At 64.0% G+C, this 19,627-nt stretch overlaps 1 protein-coding gene across 1 annotated transcript; it reads left to right on the plus strand.

Annotated features, from left to right (window-relative positions):
- Positions 1-110: 110 nt before the first annotated feature.
- Positions 111-16,134, plus strand: LOC135576928 (protein spinster homolog 1-like). Its single transcript, XM_065044270.1, is given in 14 exon segments — positions 111-273; positions 1,416-1,481; positions 2,739-2,875; positions 4,928-4,969; positions 4,971-5,076; positions 6,506-6,576; positions 7,758-7,901; positions 9,240-9,313; positions 9,544-9,699; positions 10,338-10,527; positions 11,566-11,631; positions 13,136-13,234; positions 14,317-14,485; positions 15,994-16,134. Coding segments are annotated over 14 exon segments (1,440 nt in total). The 5' UTR covers positions 111-251; the 3' UTR covers positions 16,092-16,134.
- Positions 16,135-19,627: the final 3,493 nt, after the last annotated feature.

Raw genomic sequence — 19,627 nt, forward strand, 5'->3', positions numbered from 1 at the left:
TCGCCGCGCGGACGACACGGGGGGGGAGGGGCCGCCCCACAGCGCCCCCCCCCGGCCCCACAGCGCCCCACAGCGCCCCCGGCCCCACAGCGCCCCACAGCGCCCCCCCCAGCCCCACAGCGCCCCACAGCGCCCCCCCCAGCCCCACAGCGCCCCACAGCGCCCCCCCCAGCCCCACAGCGCCCCATAGCGCCCCCCCCGCCCCCCGCCTGACGCTGGCCGTGCTCTGCTACGTCAACCTGCTCAACTACATGGACCGCTTCACCCTCGCCAGTGCGTGGGGAGATGTGGGGAGATGTGGGGAGATGTGGGAGATGTGGGGAGATGTGGGGAGATGTGGGGCAGGATGTGGGGCGGGATGTGGGGCGGGATATGGTCACTTATAGGTCACTTATGGGGCACTTATGGGTGAATTTTGGGTCACTTATGGGTCACTTATGGGGCGCTATGGGTCACTTATGGGTCAGGGGGTCATTCATGGGTCACTTATGGGTCACTTATGGGTGACTATGGGTCACTTATGGGGCGCTATGGGTCACTTATGGGTCTCGATGGGTCGCTTATGGATCTCTATGGGTCACTTATGGGTCTCCATGGGTCACTTATGGGTCTCCATGGGTCACTTATGGGTCTCTATGGGTGACTATTGGGGCACTATGGGTCACTTATGGGGCGCTATGGGTCACTTATGGGTCTCCATGGGTCACTTATGGGTCTCTATGGGTGACTATTGGGGCACTATGGGTCACTTATGGGACTCTATGGGTCACTTATGGGTCTCTATGGGTCACTTATGGGTCACTTATGGGTCACTTATGGGTCTCTATGGGTCACTTATGGGGCACTATGGGTCACTTATGGGTCTCTATGGGTCTCTATGGGTCACTTATGGGTTGCTATGGGTCTCTATGGGTCTCTATGGGTCGCTATGGGTCTCTATGGGTCACTTATGGGGCACTATGGGTCACTTATGGGTCACTTATGGGGCGCTATGGGTCACTTATGGATCTCTATGGGTCACTTATGGGTCACTTATGGGTCACTTATGGGTCACTATGGGTCACTTATGGGTCAGGGGGTCATTCATGGGTCACTTATGGGTCACTTATGGGTGACTATGGGTCACTTATGGGGCGCTATGGGTCACTAACGGGTCTCGATGGGTCACTGTGGGTCAGGGGGTCATTCATGGGTCACTTATGGGTCACTATGAGTCACTTATGGGTCACTATGGGTCACTTATGGGTCACTTATGGGGCGCTATGGGTCACTATGGGTCAGGGGGTCACTTATGGGTCATTCATGGGTCACTTATGGGGCACTATGGGTCACTTATGGGGCACTATGGGTCACTTATGGGTCGCTATGGGTCTCTATGGGTCACTTATGGGTCGCTATGGGTCTGTGCCCCCCAGGTGTTCTCCCCGACATTGAAGACTTTTTCGGCATCGACGACGGGAAATCCGGACTCATACAGACAGGTCTGCCCCACACGTGTGGGTCTGCCCCATAGCCCCCCAGCTCCCATGGGGTTCCTGCCCCACACGTGTGGGTCTGCCCCATAGCCCCCCAGCTCCCGTGGGTCCTGCCCCACACGTGTGGGTCTGCCCCATAGCCCCCCAGCTCCCATGGGGTTCCTGCCCCACACGTGTGGGTCTGCCCCATAGCCCCCCAGCTCCCGTGGGTCCTGCCCCACACGTGTGGGTCTGCCCCATAGCCCCCCAGCTCCCATGGGGTTCCTGCCCCACACGTGTGGGTCTGCCCCATAGCCCCCAGCTCCCGTGGGGTTCCTGCCCCACACGTGTGGGTCTGCCCCATAGCCCCCCAGCTCCCATGGGGTTCCTGCCCCACACGTGTGGGTCTGCCCCATAGCCCCCCAGCTCCCGTGGGTCCTGCCCCACACGTGTGGGTCTGCCCCATAGCCCCCCAGCTCCCATGGGGTTCCTGCCCCACACGTGTGGGTCTGCCCCATAGCCCCCCAGCTCCCATGGGGTTCCTGCCCCACACGTGTGGGTCTGCCCCATAGCCCCCAGCTCCCATGGGGTTCCTGCCCCACACGTGTGGGTCTGCCCCATAGCCCCCAGCTCCCATGGGGTTCCTGCCCCACACGTGTGGGTCTGCCCCATAGCCCCCCAGCTCCCGTGGGTCCTGCCCCACACGTGTGGGTCTGCCCCATAGCCCCCCAGCTCCCGTGGGTCCTGCCCCACACGTGTGGGTCTGCCCCATAGCCCCCCAGCTCCCGTGGGTCCTGCCCCACACGTGTGGGTCTGCCCCATAGCCCCCAGCTCCCATGGGGTTCCTGCCCCACACGTGTGGGTCTGCCCCATAGCCCCCAGCTCCCATGGGGTTCCTGCCCCACACGTGTGGGTCTGCCCCATAGCCCCCCAGCTCCCATGGGTCCTGCCCCACACGTGTGGGTCTGCCCCATAGCCCCCCAGCTCCCGTGGGTCCTGCCCCACACGTGTGGGTCTGCCCCATAGCCCCCCAGCTCCCATGGGGTTCCTGCCCCACACGTGTGGGTCTGCCCCATAGCCCCCCAGCTCCCATGGGGTTCCTGCCCCACACGTGTGGGTCTGCCCCATAGCCCCCAGCTCCCATGGGGTTCCTGCCCCACACGTGTGGGTCTGCCCCATAGCCCCCCAGCTCCCATGGGGTTCCTGCCCCACACGTGTGGGTCTGCCCCATAGCCCCCCAGCTCCCATGGGGTTCCTGCCCCACACGTGTGGGTCTGCCCCCAGTGTTCATCCTCAGTTACCTGCTCCTCGCCCCCCTGTTCGGGTTCCTGGGCGACCGGTGCAGCCGGAAGCTCCTGATCTGTGGGGCCAGCGCCCTCTGGTCCGCGGCCACGCTGGCCAGCAGCTTCGTGCCCCGGCAGGTGTGGGGGGATGTGGGGTAGATGTGGGGCAGGATGTGGGGCAGGATGTGGGGCACAATGGGGCAGGATGTGGGGCAGGATGTGGGGTGGATGTGGGGTGGATGTGGGGCACAATGGGGCAGGACATGGGGGGTGCTATGGGGTGTCTATGGGGTGGATGTGGGGCAGGATGTGGGGCAGGGTGTTGGGCAGGACATGGGGGAGTTATGGGGGGGGACATGGGGCAGATGTGGGGCAGGAAGTTGGGGAACTATGGGGGGTCTATGGGGTGTCTATGGGGCAGGATGTGGGGTGGATGTGGGGCAGGATGTGGGGCAGGATGTGGGGTCAATGTGGGGTGGATGTGGGGGGATGTGGGGTGGATGTGGGGCAGGATGTGGGGCAGATGTGGGGCGGATGTGGAGCGGATGTGGGGCAGGATGTGGGGCTCAATGGGGCAGGATGTGGGGTATCTATGGGGCGGATGTGGGGCGGATGTGGGGTGGATGTGGGGCAGGATGTGGGGCAGGATGTGGGGTGGATGTGGGGCAGGTGTGGGGTGGATGTGGGGCAGGATGTGGGGGGAGCTATGGGGTGTCTATGGGGTGTCTATGGGGCAGGATGTGGGGCAGGATGTGGGGCAGGTGTGGGGGAGCTATGGGTTCTATGGGGTTGTCTATGGGGTGTCTATGGGGCAGGATGTGGGGTGGATGTGGGGCAGGATGTGGGGGAACTATGGGGGGGATATGGGGTGTCTATGGGGTGGATGTGGGGTGGATTTGGGGCAGATGTGGGGCAGGATGTGGGGCAGATATGGGGCACAATGGGGCAGGACATGGGGAGCTATGGGGTGGATGTGGGGGAGCTATGGGGGAGATATGGGTTGTCTATGGGGTGGATGTGGGGCAGGATGTGGGGCAGGTGTGGGGTGTCTATGGGGTGTCTATGGGGCAGGGTGTGGGGCAGGACATGGGGGAGTTATGGCGGGGATGTGGGGAGGATGTGGGGGCACAATGGGGCAGGATATGGGGGAGCTATGAGGTGGATATGGGGTGTCTGTGGGCTGAATGTGGGGCAGATGTGGGGCGGATGTGGGGTGGATGTGGGGCGGATGTGGGGTGGATGTGGGGTGGATGTGGGGGGATGTGGGGTGGATGTGGGGCGGATGTGGGGGGATGTGGGGGATGTGGGGGGGGATGTGGGGCAGGATGTGGGGCGGATGTGGGGGGATGTGGGGGGATGTGGGGGGATGTGGGGGGGATGTGGGGCAGGATGTGGGGCGGATGTGGGGGGATGTGGGGGATGTGGGGGGATGTGGGGGGGATGTGGGGCAGGATGTGGGGCGGATGTGGGGTGGATGTGGGGGGATGTGGGGGGATGTGGGGTGGATGTGGGGGGGATGTGGGGGGGATGTGGGGTGGATGTGGGGGGGATGTGGGGTGGATGTGGGGGGGATGTGGGGTGGATGTGGGGTGGATGTGGGGGGGATGTGGGGGGGATGTGGGGTGGATGTGGGGGGGATGTGGGGGGGATGTGGGGTGGATGTGGGGGGATGTGGGGTGGATGTGGGGGGGATGTGGGGGGGATGTGGGGGGGATGTGGGGGGGATGTGGGGGGGATGTGGGGGGGATGTGGGGGGGATGTGGGGTGGATGTGGGGGGATGTGGGGTGGATGTGGGCGGATGTGGGGATGTGGGGTGGATGTGGGGCAGATGTGGGGGGGATGTGGGGCAGGACATGGGGGAGCTATGGGGTGGATGTGGGGCGGATGTGGGGGAACTATGGGGGGGATGTGGGGTGTCTATGGGGTGGATGTGGGGCAGGATGTGGGGCACAATGGGGCAGGACATGGGGTGTCTATGGGGTCTATGGGGTGTCTATGGGTCAGGATGGGGGCGGATGTGGGGGGTCTATGGGGTGGGTGTGGGGCAGCTGTGGGGTATCTGTGGCCCCATGTGACCCCATGACCCCATGTGACCCCATGACCCCATGTGACCCCATGACCCCATGTGACCCAACGACCCCCGGTGACCCCGTGTGACCCCGCGCGTGACCTCTGCCCTTTGCCCCCAGGGCTTCTGGCTGCTGCTGCTGGGCCGGGCGCTGGTGGGGGTGGGGGGAGGGCGGGTTCAGCACCGTTGGCCCCGCCCTCATCGCTGACGTCATCGCCGGCCCCGCCCGCACCACCGCATTGGCCGCATTCTACCTGGGGGTGCCGCTGGGCAGGGTGGGCGGGGCCAAGGGGACAATGGGACAATGGGACAATGGGACAATGGGGACAATGGGACAATGGGACAATGGGGACAAGGGGACAATGGGACAATGGGGACAATGGGACAATGGGACAATGGGACAATGGGACAATGGGACAATGGGGACAATGGGGACAATGGGACAATGGGACAATGGGGACAATGGGACAATGGGACAATGGGACAATGGGGACAATGGGACAATGGGGACAATGGGGACAATGGGACAATGGGACAATGGGACAATGGGACAATGGGACAATGGGGACAATGGGACAATGGGACAATGGGACAATGGGGACATGGGGACAATGGGGACAATGGGGACAATGGGACAATGGGGACAATGGGGACAATGGGACAATGGGGACAATGGGACAATGGGGACAATGGGACAATGGGGACAATGGGGACATGGGGACAATGGGACAATGGGACAATGGGGACAATGGGGACAATGGGGGACAATGGGGACATGGGGACAATGGGACAATGGGACAATGGGACAATGGGATAATGAGGACAATGGGACAATGGGGACAATGGGGACAATGGGACAATGGGACAATGGGACAATGGGATAATGAGGACAATGGGACAATGGGGACAATGGGACAATGGGACAATGGGACAATGGGACAATGGGACAATGGGGACAATGGGACAATGGGACAATGGGACAATGGGACAATGGGACAATGGGGACAATGGGGACAATGGGACAATGGGACAATGGGGACAATGGGGACAATGGGGACAATGGGACAATGGGACAATGGGACAATGGGACAATGGGACAATGGGGACAATGGGGACAATGGGACAATGGGGACAATGGGGACAAGGGGACAATGGGACAATGGGACAATGGGACAATGGGACAATGGGGACAATGGGGACAATGGGACAATGGGACAATGGGACAATGGGACAATGGGACAATGGGACAATGGGGACAATGGGGACAATGGGACAATGGGGACAATGGGGACAAGGGGACAATGGGACAATGGGACAATGGGACAATGGGACAATGGGGACAATGGGGACAATGGGACAATGGGACAATGGGGACAATGGGACAATGGGACAATGGGACAATGGGGACAATGGGACAATGGGACAATGGGACAATGGGACAATGGGGACAATGGGGACAATGGGACAATGGGACAATGGGGACAATGGGGACAATGGGACAATGGGACAATGGGACAATGGGACAAGGGGACAATGGGACAATGGGACAATGGGGACAATGGGGACAATGGGACAATGGGACAATGGGACAATGGGGACAATGGGACAATGGGACAATGGGGGGACACTGGGGATTATGGGGATGGGGGGAGGGGGTTCCCGGGGTTCCCCCATTGTCCCATTGTCCCCATGTCCCGTTGCAGTGGTCTCGGTTACATCATTGGGGCCAAGGTCAAGGACGTGGCCACCGACTGGCGCTGGGCCCTCAGGGTGAGTGACCCCAGTGTCCCCAACAGTGACCCCAATGTCCCCAACAGTGACCCCAATAGTGACCCCAGTGTCCCCAACAGTGACCCCAATGTCCCCAACAGTGACCCCAATAGTGTCCCCAGTGTCCCCAACAGTGACCCCAGTGTCCCCAACAGTGACCCCAGTGTCCCCAACAGTGACCCCAATGTCCCCAACAGTGACCCCAATAGTGTCCCCAGTGTCCCCAACAGTGACCCCAGTGTCCCCAACAGTGACCCCAGTGTCCCCAACAGTGACCCCAATGTCCCCAACAGTGACCCCAATAGTGTCCCCAGTGTCCCCAACAGTGACCCCAGTGTCCCCAACAGTGACCCCAATGTCCCCAACAGTGACCCCAATAGTGACCCCAGTGTCCCCAACAGTGACCCCAATGTCCCCAACAGTGTCCCCAATGTCCCCAACAGTGACCCCAATGTCCCCAACAGTGACCCCAACAGTGACCCCAGTGTCCCCAACAGTGACCCCAATGTCCCCAACAGTGACCCCAATGTCCCCAACAGTGACCCCAATGGTGTCCCCAGTGACCCCAATAGTGACCCCAATGTCCCCAACAGTGACCCCAGTGTCCCCAACAGTGACCCCAATGTCCCCAACAGTGTCCCCAACAGTGACCCCAATGTCCCCAATGTCCCCAACAGTGACCCCAATGTCCCCAACAGTGTCCCCAACAGTGACCCCAATAGTGACCCCAATGTCCCCAACAGTGACCCCAGTGTCACCAACAGGGTCCTCAAACCCCCCCAGTGACCCCGTATTGTCCCCAAGTGACCCCACTGTCCCCCCATGACCCCCCTTTGTCCCCATGTGACCCCCCCATGTGACCCCCATGACCCCCCCCCATGACCCCCCCGTGTCCCCAGGTGACCCCCCCATGACCCCCTGTGTCCTCAGGTGACCCCCCAGGTGACCCCAGGTGACCCCCCCCATGCCCCCCCATGCCCCCCAGTGTCCCCAGGTGACCCCCCCATGACCCCCCCATGAGCCCCCCATGCCCCCCCGTGTCCCCAGGTGACCCCCCAGGTGACCCCCCCCCCCATGCCCCCCAGTGTCCCCAGGTGACCCCCCCATGACCCCCCCATGCCCCCCCGTGTCCCCAGGTGACCCCCCAGGTGACCCCCCCCCATGCCCCCCCGTGTCCCCAGGTGACCCCGGCGCTGGGTTTGGTGGCGCTGGCGCTGCTGGTGACGCTGGTGAGCGACCCCCCCCGGGGGGGGGCTGGAGCTGCCCCCCGCCGCGCCCCTCCCCCAGCCGCACTGGGCCAGCGACCTGCGCCAGCTGGCCACCAAGTGAGCGGTGGGGACATGGGGACATGGGGACAATGGGGACAATGGGGACATTGGGGACATTGGGGACATTGGGGGCAATGGGGGACATTGGGGACAATGGGGACAATGGGGACATTGGGGACATTGGGGACATTGGGGACAATGGGGGCAATGGGGACAATGGGGACAATGGGGACAATGGGACAATGGGACAATGGGGACATTGGGGGCAATGGGGACATGGGGACATTGGGGACAATGGGGACAATGGGGACATTGGGGGCAATGGGGACATGGGGACATTGGGGACAATGGGGACAATGGGGACATTGGGGGCAATGGGCGACACTGGGGACATGGGGGGGCAATGGGGACATTGGGGACATAGGGGGACATGGGGATATGGGGACATTGGGGGATATGGGGATAGGGGGACAATGGGGGACATGGGGACATTGGGGGACATTGGGGGGATGGGGTGAGATAGGGGGACATGGGGACAATGGGGGACATGGGGACATTGGGACAAAGGGGATATGGGGACATTGGGGGACATGGGGACATTGGGGGCAATGAGGACATTGTGGACAATGGGACATGGGGGGATATGGGGGGATTGGGGACATGGGGACAATGGGGGATATGGGGACATTGGGGGACATGGGGGCATTGTGGGACATGGGGACATTGGGGGATGGGGGGGAGATAGGGGGACATGGGGACATTGGGGGACATGGGGGCAATGAGGACATTGTGGACAATGGGGATATGGGGGGATAAGGGGCGATTGGGGACATGGGGACAATGGGGACATTGGGGGATGTGGGGACATTGGGGGACATGGGGGGTATGGGGGGACATGGGGACATTGGGGACATTGCGGGGATCTGGGGATATGAGGGGACATAGGGACATGGGGGGATATGGGGGCGCGTGTTGGGGGGAGGTGTTGACCTGGTCTCCCCATGGGTAGGTCTGCTGTCCCTATGGGTTGACCTGGTCACCCTGTGGGTAGACCTGGTGTCCCCATGGTTTAGCTGGTGTTCCCAGGGGTGTCCCCACATTCCATGGGGGTGTGATGGGGTGTCCCCAGGGCTGTGACGGGTGTCCCCGTGTCCGCAGCCACATGCTGGTGCTGTCCTCATAGGGCCGGGGGTGTCCCTATAGGAAGGTATCCCTTTGGGTAGACCTGGTGTCCCCATGGGCAGATCTAGTCTCCCTGGGGTAGACCTTGCATTCCCAGGGTTCAGCTGTTGTCTCGGGGGGTATGATGGGGTGTCCCCAGGGGTGTGATGGGGTGTCCCCAGGGCTGTGATGGGGGTGTCCCCAGGGCTGTGACGGGTGTCCCCGTGTCCGCAGCCGCACGCTGGTGCTGTCCTCGGGCTTCATGGCCATGGCCTTTGTGACCGGGGGTGTCCCTATAGGTACACCGGGTATCCCTGTGGGTAGATCTGGTATCCCTACGGGTAGACCTGGTGTCCCGATGGGTAGATCTAGTCTCCCTGGGGTAGACCTTGCATTCCCAGGGTTCAGCTGGTGTCCTGGAGGGTATGATGGGGTGTCCCCAGGGGTGTGATGGGGTGTCCCCAGGGGTGTGATGGGGTGTCCCCAGGGGTGTGATGGGGTGTCCCCAGGGCTGTGACGGGTGTCCCCGTGTCCGCAGCCGCACGCTGGTGCTGTCCTCGTTGGGCTTCACGGCCGTGGCCTTTGTGACCGGGGCGCTGGCGCTCTGGGCCCCCGCGTTCCTGCAGCGCTGCCGCGTGGCCGCCGGGGACCTGCCCCCGTGTCACCAGGGACCGCGCTGCCACGGCGACGAGAGGTGACGGCGGGGGACAGTGGGGACAATGGGGGTGATGGGGTAATGGGGGTGATGGGAGTGATGGGATCAATGGGGGTGATGGGGACAATGGGATCAATGGGGGTGATGGGGACAATGGGGTTAATGGGATCAATGGGGGTGATGGGGACAATGGGATCAATGGGGGTGATGGGGACAATGGGGTTAATGGGATCAATGGGGACAATGGGATAATGGGGGTGATGGGATAATGGAACAATGGGTTCAATGGGGACAATGGGATAATGGGGATAATGGGGACAATGGGGGTATTGGGAACAATGGGGACATTGGGGTCAGTGGGGACAGTGGGATCAGTGGGGGACAATGGGGACAATGGGGACAATGGGGACAATGGGGTTAATGGGATCAATGGGATAATGGGGACAATGGGACAATGGGGATAATTGGGATAATGGGACAATGGGGACAATGGGATCAATGGGATCAATGAGGTCAATGGGACAATGGGGACAATGGGGTGACCTATGACCCCATGACCCCATAACCCCCCCTAACCCCCCTTCCCCCAACCCCTATGACCCCATATGACCCCCCTGACCTCTATTAACCCCCCCCCCGACCCCTCTGACCCCCTGACCTTTGCCCTCTGCCCCCAGCCTGCTGTTCGGGCTGCTGACGTGCGTGTCGGGGGTGCTGGGGGTGGGGCTGGGGGCGGGGCTGTCCCGCTGGCTCCGCCCCCTGACCCCCCGGGGGGACCCGCTGCTGTGCGGGGGAGGGGTGCTGGGGGCCGCCCCCTGCCTGCTGCTGGCGCTGCTGTGCGCCCAGCCCTGCCCCCCTGCCACATACGTGAGTTGGGGGGGGCGGGGGGGGGGGGTCATGGGGGGGGTCACGGGGGTCATGGGGATCGGGGGGTATTGGGGGTTATGGGGGTGGGGGGGGGTCATGGGGGTGGGGGGTCATGGGGGTGGGGGGGGGTTATGGGGGTTATGGGGGTGGGGGGGTCATGGGGGTGGGGGGGGTATTGGGGTTATGGGGGTGGGGGTCATGGGGGTTATGGGGGTTATGGGGGTGGGGGGGTCATGGGGGTCATGGGGGTCATGGGGGTGGGGGGGGTATTGGGGTCATGGGGGTCATGGGGGTGGGGGGGTCATGGGGGTCATGGGGGTGGGGGGGGTCATGGGGGTGGGGAATCATGGGGGTCATGGGGGTGGGGGGGTCATGGGGGTTATGGGGGTGGGGGGGGTATTGGGGTTATGGGGGTTATGGGGGTGGGGGGGTCATGGGGGTCATGGGGGTGGGGGGGTATTGGGGTCATGGGGGTGGGGGGGTCATGGGGGTTATGGGGGTGGGGGGGGGTATTGGGGTCATGGGGGTTATGGGGGTGGGGGGGTCATAGGGGTCATGGGGGTGGGGGGGGTATTGGGGTTATGGGGTTATGGGGGTGGGGGGGTCATGGGGGTCATGGGGGTGGGGGGGGTATTGGGGTTATGGGGGTTATGGGGGTGGGGGGGGTATGGGGGTTATAGGGTTATGGGGGGTTATGGGGGTCATAGGGTTATGGGGGTTATGGGGGGTTATGGGGATATGGGGGGTGGGTGGGGGGGGTATTGGGGTTATGGGGGTCATAAGGTTATAGGGGTCATGTGGTTCTGGGGTTGTGGGGTGTCATTGGGGGTCATAGGGTTATGTGGGTTATGGGGGGTTATGGGGTCATTGGAGGTCACGGGGTATAGGGGACAATGGGGGACGATGGGGTCACGGGGACATGGTGACCCATGTGACCCCCGTGACCCCCGTGACCCCCGTGACCCTGGTGACCCCGTGTGACCCCGTGACCCCGTGTGACCCCGTGTGACCCCGTGACCCCGTGTGCCCTGTCCGCAGGTTTTCATCTTCGTGGGGGAGACGCTGCTGTCCCTGAACTGGGCCCTGGTGGCCGATATCCTGCTGGTGGGACAATGGGGACAATGGGGACAATGGGGACAATGGGGACAGTGGGGACAGTGGGGACAATGGGGACAATGGGGACAATGGGACAATGGGGGCGATGGGGACATTGGGGACATTGGGGACAGTGGGGACAATGGGTACATTGGGGACAATGGGACATTGGGGGCAATGGGGACATTGGGGACAGTGGGGGCGATGGGGACATTGGGGACATTGGGGGTGATGGGGACATTGGGGACATTGGGGACAATGGGGACAATGGGGACAATGGGGACAGTGGGGACAATGGGGACATTGGGGACAGTGCGGACATTGGGGACATTGGGGACAATGGGGACAATGGGGACAAGGGGACAATGGGGACATTGGGGACAGTGGGGGCGATGGGGACAATGGGGACAATGGGGACAATGGGGACAATGGGGGGACCCTGGGTGTTAATGGGGGGACACTGGGGACACTGGGGGGTAATGGGGGGTAATGGGGGACATTGGGGACACTGGGTGTTAATGGGGACCCTGGGGGGACCCTGGGGGGTAACGGGGGGCCCTGGGGGCCGTGGGGGGCCATGGGGGGTAACGGGGGGCCGTGGGGGGCAATGGGGGGCAATGGGGGGCCGTGGGGGCAATGGGGGGCAATGGGGGGACATTGGGGACACTGGGGGGGGTAATGGGACCCTGGGGGAACCCTGGGGGGTAATGGGGGGACATTGGGGACACTGGGGGGTAATGGGGACACTGGGGGGTAATGGGGACCCTGTGGGGTAATGGGGGGCAATGGGGGCCATGGGGTCCATGGGGACAATGGGGGCAATGGGGGGCAATGGGGACCCTTGGGGGACCCTGGGGGGTAATGGGGGGCCATGGGGGGACCCTGGGGGGCAATGGGGACCCTTGGGGGGCCCTGGGGGGTAATGGGGGGCCATGGGGACCTTGGGTGTTAATGGGGACCCTTGGGGGACCCTGGGGGGTTAATGGGGGGACATTGGGGGGCAATGGGGGGCCATGGGGGGACATTGGGGGGCAATGGGGGACCCTGGGGGGCCATGGGGGGACATTGGGGGGCAATGGGGGGACATTGGGGGGCAATGGGGGACCCTGGGGGGCCATGGGGGGACATTGGGGGGCAATGGGGGGACATTGGGGGGCAATGGGGGGACATTGGGGGCCATGGGGGGCAATGGGGGGCCATGGGGGGCCCTGGGGGGCCCTGGGGGGACCCTGGGGGGCAATGGGGGGCCGTGGGGGCAATGGGGGCACTGGGGGGCAATGGGGACCCTTGGGGGACCCTGGGGGGTAATGGGGGGCCATGGGGGGCAATGGGGGACCCTGGGGGGCAATGGGGGGACATTGGGGGGCAATGGGGGGACATTGGGGGGCCATGGGGGACCCTGGGGGGCCATGGGGGACCCTGGGGGGCCATGGGGGACATTGGGGGGCCCTGGGGGGCCATGGGGGGCCCTGGGGGGACATGGGGGCCCGTGGTGAGGGCTCCGGTGCCGCAGGGCGTGGTGCCCCCGTGGCGCCGCTCGACGGCCTCGGCGCTGCAGGTGGGGGCGGCGCATCTGCTGGGGGACGCGGGCAGCCCCTACCTGCTGGGACTGGTACGGACTGGGAATGGGGGCTGGGGGACTGGGGGGGACTGGGGGGACTGGGAGGGACTGGGAGGTCATTGGGATGGACTGGGAGGCACTGGGGAGTCACTGGGATGGACTGGGGGGACTGGGGGGGACTGGGAGGGGATTGGGGGGTAACTGGGAATGACTGGGAGGAACTGGGATGGACTGGGAGGGAACTGGGAGGGACTGGGATGGGACTGGGGGACTGGGGGACTGGGGGGACTGGGAGGGACTGGGGGGACTGGGAGGGACTGGGGGGACTGGGGGACTGGGGGGGGACTGGGGGGACTGGAGGGACTGGGAGGGGATTGGGGGGTAACTGGGAATGACTGGGATGGACTGGGGGGACTGGGAGGGACTGGGAGGGACTGGGGGGGACTGGGGGGACTGGGGGGACTGGGGGGTCATTGGGATGGACTGGGATGGACTGGGGAGTCACTGGGATGGACTGGGGGGACTGGGGGCTGGGGGACTGGGAGGGACTGGGATGGACTGGGGGGACTGGGGGGGACTGGGAGGGGATTGGGGGGACTGGGATGGGATTGGGGGGTAACTGGGAATGACTGGGAGGAACTGGGATGGACTGGGAGGGACTGGGATGGACTGGGAGGGACTTGGATGAACTGGGGTCACTGGGACGGACTGGGGGGACTGGGGGGGACTGGGATGAACTGGGGGGTCACTGGGCTGAACTGTGAGGGACTGGGGGGCACCGGGATGGAACTGGGATGAACTGGGATGAACTGGGGTCACTGGGATGAACTGGGATGGACTGGGATGGACTGGGGGGTTCACTGGGATGGACTGGGAGGGACTGGGAGGGACTGGGATGGATTGGGAGGGAACTGGGAGGGACTGGGATGAACTGGGGAGTCACTGGGATGAACTGGGATGAACTGGGATGAACTGGGATGGACTGGGAGGGACTGGGGGGACTGGGATGGACTGGGATGAACTGGGGTCACTGGGCTGAACTGGGATGGACTGGGGGGCACCGGGAGGCTGGGGGCGGCCCTGGGGCGCTGCGATTGGTCGGCGCCGCCGTGACCCCGCCCCTCTGCCGGCAGCTGAGCGACGCGCTGCGCGGCCCCGCCCCCTCGTGGCGGCGTTCGGCGCAGGCGCTGGGCCGCGCGCTGCTGCTCTGCCCCTTCGTGGCCGCGCTGGGGGGCGGGGCCTTCCTGGGCTCCGCCCTCTCGCTGCCGCGGGACCGCGCGCGGGCGCTGCGGGAGGCGCGAGGTGAGGGCGGGGGCACGTGACCACCCCCCCATTGACCCCCATTGACCCATTGACCCCATTGACCCCCATTGACCCATTGATCCCATTGACCCCATTGACCCCATTGACCCATTGACCCCATTGACCCATTGACCCCATTGACCCCATTGACCCATTGACCCATTGACCCATTGACCCATTGATCCAATTGTCCCCATTGACCCCTTTGACCTCCATTGACCCATTGACCCCATTGACCCCATTGATCCATTGACCCCATTGACCCATTGATCCCATTGACCCCCATTGACCCCCATTGACCCATTGATCCCATTGACCCCATTGATCCATTGACCCCATTGATCCATTGACCTCATTGGCCCATTGACCCATTGACCCATTGACCCCATTGATCCATTGACCCCACTGATCCATTGACCCATTGACCCATTGACCTCATTGGCCCATTGACCCATTGACCCCATTGATCCATTGACCCATTGATCCCATTGACCCATTGATCCATTGATCCCATTGATCCCATTGACCCCATTGACCCATTGATCCCATTGACCCCATTGACCCCATTGACCCCATTGATCCATTGATCCATTGACCCCATTGATCCCATTGACCCCATTGACCCCATTGACCCCATCGACCCATTGACCCCATTGATCCATTGACCCATTGACCCCATTGATCCATTGACCCCTTGATCCCATTGACCCATTGACCCATTGACCCATTGACCCCATTGACCCATTGACCCCATTGATCCATTGACCCCATTGACCCATTGACCCCATTGACCCCATTGACCCATTGACCCCATTGATCCATTGACCCCTTGATCCCATTGACCCATTGACCCCATTGACCCCATTGACCCCATTGACCCATTGACCCCATTGATCCATTGACCCCTTGATCCCATTGACCCATTAACCCCCATTGACTCCCATTGATCCATTGATCCATTGACCCCATTGATCCATTGGCCCATTGATCCCATTGTCCCCGTTGACCCCATTGACCCATTGACCCCATTGATCCATTGACCCATTGACCCCATTGACCCATTGATCCCATTGACCCATTGACCCATTGATCCATTGACCCCTTGACCCATTGATCCCATTGACTCCATTGACCCCATTGACCCCATTGACCCCATTGATCCATTGACCCATTGATCCAATTGTCCCCGTTGCTCCCATTGTCCCCATTGTCCCCATTGACCCCTTGACCCCATTGACCCATTGACCCCATTGACCCCATTGACCCCATTGACCCATTGACCCATTGATCCATTGACCCCTTGACCCATTGACTCCATTGACCCCATTGACCCCATCGACCCATTGACCCCATTGATCCATTGATCCCATTGACCCATTGACCCCATTGTCCCCATTGACCCCATTGACCCCATTGACCCCATTGACCCCATTGACCCCATTGTCCCCATTGACCCCATCACCCCCATCGCCCCCATTGATTAATTACCCCCTAATTAACCACCCCAGGCCTCCCCCCCGATGACGACGACGCCGACCCCGGTGACCTCGTCGTGCCCCACGGCGGCCGCCCCACCAAGGTGCCCGTGGCCCACGTGCTGGCCTGACCCACAAGTGACGCCGCCCCACAAGTGCCCCCCCCGCCCCCCACCCCCCATAATAAAACCCCCTTCGCCCCCCAATCCCGTCTCCGGCTGCTCTGTCTCCTCCCTCCCCCCACAGCTCCGCCCCACACGTTTCCTGCCCCACACGTTTCCTGCCCCACACGTTTCCTGCCCCACGGCGCCCGCAGCTTCCTGGGGGTGGGGGAGGGGAGGGGAGGGGGGGGTGTCCCCTCCCCCCACGTGAGCTCGGGGACCCGGAGGTGACGGCGCCGGGAGAAGGTACCGGTGGGATGGGGGGGGATGTGGGGCCCGGATGCCTGGGTCCCTCCTTTAGGTGGTATGTGGGGGGGAGATGTGGGGCCCGGACGCCTGGGTCCTCTACTTATAGAGCTCCCGGACGCCTGGGTCCCTCTCTTAGGTGGCATCTGGGGGGGGAAATGTGGGGCCCGGACGCCTGGGTCCCTCCCTGGGTGTGACATTTGGGGGGGTGATGTAGGGCCCGGACGCCTGGGTCCCTCCCGGACGCCTGGGTCCCTCCTTTAGGTGGCATTTGGGGGGGTGATGTGGAGCCCGGACACCTGGGTCCCTCCCGGATGCCTGGGTCCCTCCCTTAGGTGGCATTTTGGGGGGGGAGATGTGGGGCCCGGATGCCTGGGTCCTCTACTTACAGAGCTCCCGGATGCCTGGGTCCCTCCCGGACACCTGGGTCCCTCTCTTAGTTGGCATTTGGGGGGGTGATGTGGGGCCCGGACGCCTGGGTCCTCTACTTATAGAGCTCCCGGACGCCTGGGTCCCTCCCTGGGTGTGACATTTGGGGGGGTGATGTGGAGCCCGGACACCTGGGTCCCTCCCGGACGCCTGGGTCCCTCCTTTAGGTTGGTATGTGGGGGGGAGATGTGGGGCCCGGACGCCTGGGTCCTCTACTTATAGAGCTCCCGGATGCCTGGGTCCCTCCCGGACACCTGGGTCCCTCTCTTAGTTGGCATTTGGGGAGGTGATGTGGGGCCCGGACGCCTGGGTCCCTCCCGGACGCCTGGGTCCCTCCTTTAGGTGGTATTTGGGGGAAGAGATGTGGGGCCCGGACGCCTGGGTCCCTCCCTTAGGTGGCTTTTGGGGGGGCGAAATGTGGGGCCCGGACGCCTGGGTCCTCTACTTATGGAGCTCCCGGACGCCTGGGTCCCTCGGTTATGGGCTTCCCAGACCCCCAACTTATGGGGCAGCAACCACTGTACTTCTGTGCCCCCCAACTTATGGGTCAGACCCCCCCACCCCCCCCCCCAGGGCCGCCGTTACCGGATCCTGTGGGGCGGGATGAGGGGGGGACCCAGGCGTCCGGGGCCCCACGGCTGACCCCCCTCCCCCCCAGCCCCATGGAGGGTCCCGGGCCCCATAGCGGGTTGTGGGGCCTGATCCTGCTGCCCCCGACCCTCCTGTTGCTGCTCGGCCTGTGCACCCGGTGCCGGCGCCGTGAGTTGGGGGGCGCTATGGGGCACTGGGGGGGCGCTATGGGGCACTGGGGGGGCGCTATGGGGCACTGGGGGGGCGCTATGGGGCACTGGGGGGCGCTATGGGGCACTTGGGGGTCACTATGGGGCACTGGGGGTCACTATGGGGCACTGGGGGGCACTATGGGGCACTGGGGGGTCACTATGGGGCACTGGGGGGGTGCTATGGGGCACTTGGGGGTCACTATGGGGCACTGGGGGTCACTATGGGGCACTGGGGGGCACTATGGGGCACTGGGGGGTCACTATGGGGCACATGGGGGTCACTATGGGGCACTTGGGGGTCGCTATGGGGCACATGGGGGTCGCTATGGGGCACTGGGGGGCGCTATGGGGCACTGGGGGGTCACTATGGGGCACTGGGGGGCGCTATGGGGCACTGGGGGGTCACTATGGGGCACTTGGGGGGCGCTATGGGGCACTTGGGGGGCGCTATGGGGCACTTGGGGGTCACTATGGGGCACATGGGGGTCACTATGGGGCACTTGGGGGTCGCTATGGGGCACATGGGGGTCGCTATGGGGCACTTGGGGGTCGCTATGGGGCACATGGGGGTCGCTATGGGGCACTGGGGGGCGCTATGGGGCACTGGGGGGTCACTATGGGGCACTGGGGGGCGCTATGGGGCACTGGGGGGTCACTATGGGGCACTTGGGGGGCGCTATGGGGCACTGGGGGGCGCTATGGGGCACTTGGGGGGCACTATGGGGCACTGGGGGGCGCTATGGGGCACTTGGGGGTCACTATGGGGCACTTGGGGGTCACTATGGGGCACTTGGGGGGCGCTATGGGGCACTTGGGGGGCACTATGGGGCACTGGGGGGCGCTATGGGGCACTTGGGGGGGGCGCTATGGGGCACTGGGGGGGCGCTATGGGGCACTGGGGGGTCAATGTGGGGCACTGGGGGGGCGCTATGGGGCACTTGGGGGGCGCTATGGGGCACATGGGGGTCGCTATGGGGCACTGGGGGGCGCTATGGGGCACTGGGGGGTCACTATGGGGCACTGGGGGGCGCTATGGGGCACTGGGGGGTCACTATGGGGCACTTGGGGGGCGCTATGGGGCACTGGGGGGCGCTATGGGGCACTGGGGGGTCAATGTGGGGCACTGGGGGGGCGCTATGGGGCACTTGGGGGGCGCTATGGGGCACTGGGGGGTCACTATGGGGCACTGGGGGGCGCTATGGGGCACTGGGGGGTCACTATGGGGCACTTGGGGGGCGCTATGGGGCACTGGGGGGCGCTATGGGGCACTTGGGGGGCACTATGGGGCACTGGGGGGCGCTATGGGGCACTTGGGGGTCACTATGGGGCACTTGGGGGGCGCTATGGGGCACTTGGGGGGCACTATGGGGCACTGGGGGGCGCTATGGGGCACTTGGAGGGCGCTATGGGGCACTGGGGGGGCGCTATGGGGCACTGGGGGGTCAATGTGGGGCACTGGGGGGGCGCTATGGGGCACTGGGGGGTCACTATGGGGCACTTGGGGGGCGCTATGGGGCACTGGGGGGGCGCTATGGGGCACTGGGGGGGTGCTATGGGGCACTTGGGGGTCACTATGGGGCACTTGGGGGGCGCTATGGGGCACTGGGGGGCACTGTGGAGCACTTGGGTGTCACTATGGGGCACTGGGGGGGGCGCTATGGGGCACTGGGGGGGGCGCTATGGGGCACTGGGGGGGTGCTATGGGGCACTTGGGGGTCACTATGGGGCACTTGGGGGGCGCTATGGGGCACTGGGGGGCACTGTGGAGCACTTGGGTGTCACTATGGGGCACTGGGGGGGCGCTATGGGGCACTGGGGGGCGCTATGGGGCACTTGGGGGTCGCTATGGGGCACTTGGGGGGCGCTATGGGGCACTTGGGGGGCGCTATGGGGCACTCGGGGGGTGCTATGGGGCACTTGGGGGTCGCTATGGGGCACTTGGGGGGCGCTATGGGGCACTGGGGGGCGCTATGGGGCACTGGGGGGGCGCTATGGGGCACTTGGGGGTCACTATGGGGCACTGGGGGGCGCTATGGGGCACTTGGGGGC

This window comes from Columba livia, chromosome 35, assembly GCF_036013475.1.
Source record: "Columba livia isolate bColLiv1 breed racing homer chromosome 35, bColLiv1.pat.W.v2, whole genome shotgun sequence".
Lineage (NCBI taxonomy): Eukaryota > Metazoa > Chordata > Aves > Columbiformes > Columbidae > Columba > Columba livia.